Consider the following 6,892-nt stretch of genomic DNA (forward strand, 5'->3'; position numbering starts at 1 on the left):
TAACCGATGAAAAAGGTATTAATACTTGAAACACGTCTCGATCAAAATATTACCCGACTCGACTACCCGATGAAAAATTTATTAATACTTGAAACCCTACTCGATTGCATAAAATCACTACTCGCACAGCCCTAATCGAGGGATTAAAAATGACAGGTACCGGATGTTTAACTCTACATATAATCCAATATTAATTTGTCTTTTTACCTCTCCGAGGGCAAGGGGTGATTATTCCTCGTTTCGGTTTGTCTCTCCGTCAGAAAATCGGGAGCTCCTCTAGTCGCAGTCGCGTGTGACGTAGTTGTATTCCTTCTTCGAAGCGCCTACGATCTAGACACAATAATGAGGCGGCTTACAATCACAAAACCATGTATAAACTATGTCGGCTATTTTAAAAACTTCAATCGTTTTTATAAGAATTTAGGACTATAAAGGAACTTATGACACACCGTTCAGGACAAAATTCAACCAAAAATATTTATATATTTTTTGTAAATATAAAGCTGTTTTTAAAATATAAAGTCGTTTTTGAAATATAAATTACTTTTCAAAATATAAGGCGAATTCGTCTAAGACATTCGAGGCCAGTTTAAGAAATGTACTACTTACCTGGAAGGTACAAACGCACTAAAGTAACACATACCTCACAGGCATTGGCGTAGACAAAGGGGATTTCCGTGTCACCGCCCCCATTAGGCCTACGTTTGACTGTACTAAATTGTCACCCCTCCTCGACCCCCTTTGACGAATTTCTGACTACGCCACTGCTTAAAGCCTACAAGGATAGTTTTTTGTTTATTTCCTGCAACTATGTATTAGGAGACAGCAAATAAACCAAAACTTTATCCTACAATGCAGGAAAAATGGAGTACACCCTAAATCATTTCTCCTAAGCATACCAATGGAAAAAGGACAAAACCAGAGACCCTATATTTTAAAAACACCTTTATATTTTAAAAGCGTCTTTATATTTTAAAAACAGCTTTATATTTAAAAAAATACCCCCATATTTACAAAAATCTCTATTTTTATTGAGTTTTGTCCTGAACAGCGTGCCATAGGAACTCTTATTTATTTACATCTAAATAATCCAAAGTTATATTTTCATAAAACACTTTAATTTAGACTAAATCCAAAAATAGTTCTCAAGTACAGAAATATTTATCACACAGGCATGTAAAATGATAAAACACCTTTCAATTAAATTATTAATACTATTTAAGTGACACCTTTCAATATATTAACGCTTTTAATATTTTATACATTCAGTAACTATATAACGTAATGTGATGCCTTTAGATACAGTTGTTAACAATAGCAGTAATTAATCAAATTATAGATTTTTACTTTTAAGTATTTTAAAGTATATTAATTATACATATTCAAAATTTACATTAACAATCAACTAGAACTTTAATTACCAATTTTATAATATAACACCTTAAATTTAAAATTTTAATCTATACATTCCTGTTACTTTAGTAAGTTTTAAATTTGTACATATTTAAACTTTAAATAACACGCTACTAATACTTTATCACTTTCTTTATACTATATTTCATTTCTTGTTCTTTTTTGAAGGAATGGCAGTGGGTATTCAGAGCCTCTTTGTATTGGGTTCATCAATTCTACTCTCAGATCTCTTCGATAATCTTCTTCATAGAAATGTTCTGAGCAAATCCTTGCATATTTCACATTTATTTTGTCTTGGGTTATCCATTTTTGCCTTATAGTTATTTGAGATGGGACTAGATGGTATGACAAATTCTTCTTTCGGGTGACAATTAAGGAATTATTGCACCCGAGAACCGAGCATTTTAATCCGTGCATTACTGTATTATGTTGAGTTCATGACAACTTGACAAGCCTTTATTAACAAAATTCAAAATAACCGCCTTTAAAATATTAAAAGTTAAGCCTCGGCTATAAAATTCATGGTTTAAAATAATCAAAAATACTATAATTATATAACTATACCATTTAACACTAGTAAAAATGTAATACTATAATGGATCTAATTTATGGGTAAACGATTAATGCTTACCTGAATTTTAATCCACAAAGGAAGTTTATAAAAAGGCGGACGCGGGCTGCCGGCTGAAGAGGAATGTTTACAGTCAGCTCTCCCGCTCGGCTGTCTTCCCACCGCGGAGTTTCTGAGTTACGCGACGCCTGTTCAGCGTTGCCAGGTCAAAAACTTAAAATTATTGCACCCCTGATCGAGAATTATTGAATTCTTGGTAAAATTATTGCATTTCCTCTTATTCAAAGAACTTGTAGTTATTTAAAATTTTAATATTATTTTCTTCATGAAACATGAGTCAAAACCACCTAATTTAGAGATATTGAGGCGGAAGTCGGTAGTTTTGTGTTTCGGGGAAAAATAAGAGATGGCGCTATCGTCCTGGAGCTGAGTAGAACAGAACTGTCAAACTGCCGCAAACTGATTTTAGTAACTTTAGTTGTGAGTTACAGCTCCAGACAATTTTGTTTGTATGGGGCTGAACATGAATAAAAATCATAATATTCGATTTATGTAAAAAATATTGAAAATATTGTACATCTTAAGGAAATTATTGCATAAAAGCGTACCATATGGTACACGGCTAAAATTATGGTACGACCAAGATTTCGAAGTAAAATTATTGAAGTGTACCATAATTATGGTACGCCTGGCAACGCTGCGCCTGTTTATTTTCGTTGTAGATCGTTCGCTGGGATCCAGCCACGTCACACACCGGAAAAAAACCGTGTTTTTCCCCCGTTTTTTTCTCAGCAGATATCTCTATTCCCGACCCCGCGTTATACGCTAACCTTATAATACACAGTATTTTTACCAACCTTGTCCGAGGGTACTTTGTACCCTGGAGGGGTTATACAATCACCGTGTCTGTGGGTGGGTGTGTGTGTCCTACAAACGCGTACGCATTTTCGGGGCAAAGTGTAATCACTGCGTACGCTTTGTGTTGAAATCGCCGCGTTCGCAGTTGCTAGGAATTAGGGAGCGAAGTCTAACGGATGGCAAAACCACCGTTTGACGGTGAGCGTTAACGGATTACAATGCGGTTGGGTTGGTTTTGATGGTTTAAGCTCACCGTCGCGACAGTGTGGATGCAGTTTTATTGGATATTACGTTATTTTAATGTATATGTGTTGGGTGTGAATGTTTAGTTTGTGTTATGACGGTTGTGGGTGTTGAGTGTGTTATGTTAGTGTTGGTTGTGTGTACGTGCATTTTCTCTCCAACTTTTTCTTGTTGACTTTTGGGACGGACCGAATGCTGAGTGTTTAACAACCCCTCAACTTCCAATGGCAGGGTTTCCACCAATTGTGCAAGAGATTTACTCTAACCACTCAGCCACCAACGCTTGTTAAGTTACGGTGTTTTTCTAAAAAACAGCTTTGGCGAATGTCATTTACAAAGTTATAACGTTAGGTACTATAATTTATTCTACATTATTTTAAATATTTATAAATTATATTAACCTTATATTTAATGAGATATTTATAAATTATATTAATCTTATATTTAATTAAATATTTATGAATTATATTAATCTTATATTTAATTAAACATTAATAAATTATATTAATCTTATATTTAATTAAATATTTATAAATAATATTAATATTATATTTAATTTAATATCTGAGTATTTAATTTATTTGATAGTGTTCAGGAATTGAACTCGGGTCGCATCGTGACAATGCCATTGACTTCCTTTAGGAAAATGAAAAGTAAAGAAACCATCGTGATAAGGCGGGTTTTTTACCTTTTAATAACGCTTAGAAAAAGGATAATTATTCAAAACTCCCGCGGAAACTATATAAAAGTAATAATATAGCGCCACCGTGTGGAGAACTATCAATCAAACCGGGTAAAAAATATTATCTCTTCAATTTTTCGAACTTTAGTCAAATCTCGAGGGGTAAAAAAAAAACACGAAATAAAGGAAAATAAGGCCGTTGCCGTCAATTTAGAACATTTAGTCTTTCTTAGTTCTTGGCTGTCAGACGAAATACTACAGGACGGGGTCCTGCTGTCGGTCAAAAGTTATGAGGTAACTTTGCGGTTTTAATTAGTATGTTCGGTCTTCGGTCAAGAAAAGAGTTAAATTGTGTTTCGCGTTTGGAACGTGAGTGAATGGACTTAAGTGTCTGAACATTGCGTGCTTAAGACTGAAAGTGTTAAAGTAATTGTGAACTAACTCAAGTCAGCTGTAAGATAAAATTGATTGTTATTTTTTTTTGAATTGGAATAACCTAATTATACCCTTGAAATTGTCAACTCAACCTATGAGGCTAATTAAGTAGATTGGAAGTAATTAGTAGCGAACAGCTCTCAGCTTTATAGTTAGGTAGTTTGAATTTAGTTAAAATTACTTAGTATAATTTATAATATTTACTTAAGTGTAAGTGTGGTTTGGTTTATGTTTCAATCACGAGGAACTAAGACAAATCTAGTCTTAGACACTTAAGTACCAGTTCTGTACAATTACGTAGAAGGGATATATATTGTTGGGCTATTGATGAAAGTTAAATCAAGAACGTTCCATAGACTGTTCTGAATAAAAATAAAAATTTATAATTTTGTATAATTCTGGTTGCCATTTTATTTTCTAATCACTCGCCCACAACATTACAGTTCTGGCAATCCCGAATCAAATAAATTTTCGATATAACGGCGACGGCAAATTATTCTCGTAAATTTATCGCGCGGCCTTAGGGAATATTCTTTTAACAAAATTTCGATAAACTATCGTTTAATTAAAATCAGCCCGATTCCGTTATAATTATAAACCAAAAAGCGAACGGTCGTTATAATACCCTCTGTAGATATTTATTTCATTAAAATTTGCTTCGTATTATACATGTATTCAACTTATAAACTTGTACTGTAAAAAAGGGTTAAATTCAATTGTGCAGTGTTATAGTACGTCTAACTCACTGTTGTAACAACTAACTTATGATATTCTGAATAAATTAAAATTGGTCGTTTCGTCTCAATTATTTTAATTATAATTAAAATTTTATACCGGGCGGGATAGAACTGGGATAACATTTTTAACAAATAACTCTAAATTGCGGAGATATATCTTAAAGAGTTATCTCGAGAAATTAATACCACTAGGGACAATTCTTCCGAGGAGAGGTATATTTTGGCTTGCCAACTTGTTACTTTCTAATATCTAGCTCTATCAACTTCAGCGATTGTTAAGTTTTTACTAATTACCATGGTAATTTACCACCCTGGTAATTACCAGGGTAATTAACATTTTCGTAATTTACCTGAGAAAATTGTAAATTACTGTTACCAGGGTAATATACCGCGTAAATTACCAGGGTAAATTATCGTATCTGTAAGTACACCACGCCACGGATAAAAAACATCAAACATTAAAATTATGAAAGGTTTAATGAAAATATTTGTAACATACAGCAAATTGCTTAAGTTTTGCAATATATTTTATAAATATTATGTTAACTGATAGAAAATTAAAAACCAACAGAAGGTTATAAAAATGAATACACGAAAATGTTCTTCTTTATCACGGAGCAACAGCAACAAAAGTGAACTATCCGTCGTGTGATGGTTCAGGTAAGATAGATTTAAAGCGTTATTCGACGTTGAGCAAAATCGGTTGGAAAGCATTTGACAAAAAGAACCGCAGGGTGGTCTTCGTCTAAAAACACTTTTAAGATATTGTATAATTTCGACAGTAATTCAAGCGCGTGTTTTACTTTTCCAATTCGTAAGTAAAATTCAGCAATTCGACTCCACAAAATGCGTGTTCAAGGTGATTGTCCCCGTAGTAAAATGTGTGGACTTTCAGATGTTCGAAATGCCATCTTCCGCCAGACTCAGATTAAAACAGCACCGAAAAGCCACGTCCAGAAGGTGGAGTCGACAAATGTGGTACTCGCCCAAGACGTTCTTTTGCTTTTTTAAAAGCGCCACGCATTTCTTCAGCGTCACTCTAAACTCACCTTCAGACTGGTATTTTTCGAGATTTGTTAAATCGTAAAATTCTTTAGACAGAGCGACCACGTTTGAGTCGGTGGCTTTCTGATCGTCCAGTATTTGGAATCTGGCAGCTTCCTTCTCGTCATTCAAACAAGAGTGACAGTGGCAAGTGAAGTAAAACTGGAGCTTAAAAAGTCCCGTCTTTGGGCTTTTGGCAGAGCAATGTCCAGGTACGAAACGCTTATTCTCTTGACGTCATCGTGCGGAATGTCCTTGACCGCTCTAACTACCAAGGTTTTACCGTTGAAGGACCAGTAGGCATCAGGGTCGCAACTGTGGTCGAAGATTGAGAATCCCAAATACAAGCCACCTCCAATTTTTTTAAATCTGCCATCAAGTATTACATTCGAATTATCGAATAATTTGCATAAAACATTGAAGAGCAGCTTCCTGTCGGCTTTGTTGTTGGGGTCATACAGGTCGGGGAAGAACTTGACAAACATTACATACTGGATCCTCTCAAACAACATCTTTCCCATCAAATCGTCGAACGACCTATTGTAGCAGCCGACAGTTTCTCGAAATGAGGTTCTTCCACTTTCTCGAAATAAGGTTCTTCCACTTTCTCCAGCCATCTTTATCTTCGTGTAGAGTCTAGCCATGAGTAGTTCTTTGCCTTCCAGCGGAATCTTCTTCAAACGGGCGCATTCCAGCTTGTGGTAATCTGACCAGGCCTTCCTTTGGCAATGGATGTCGCAGAAATAAAGCTTTTGGCATTGACTACAGCGTTTTGGCTTTCGTCTAGTTTGAAGTGGCTGCAAAAACTCATTTTCGTTTATCATGGGTTCGTTGCTACTTCTCAGACAATGGTCGCATAACATTCCCTTTGCGCTTTCGATGACGGCAAACACCAGTGGTTCGGATCTG

General features: G+C 35.0%; 1 protein-coding gene across 1 annotated transcript; it reads right to left on the reverse strand.

Moving 5' to 3' along the window:
* Positions 1-6,111: 6,111 nt before the first annotated feature.
* LOC149959182 (histone-lysine N-methyltransferase SMYD3-like) lies at positions 6,112-6,600 on the reverse strand. The gene has a single exon (XM_090167359.1). It carries the CDS (start codon positions 6,598-6,600, stop codon positions 6,112-6,114), a length of 489 nt encoding a protein of 162 aa, XP_090023485.1.
* Between the last annotated feature and the right edge of the window lie 292 nt (positions 6,601-6,892).

The sequence above is a fragment of the Leiobunum rupestre genome, chromosome 2 (genome assembly GCF_980474605.1).
Source record: "Leiobunum rupestre chromosome 2, qqLeiRupe1.1.hap1, whole genome shotgun sequence".
Classification (NCBI taxonomy): Eukaryota; Metazoa; Arthropoda; class Arachnida; order Opiliones; family Sclerosomatidae; genus Leiobunum; species Leiobunum rupestre.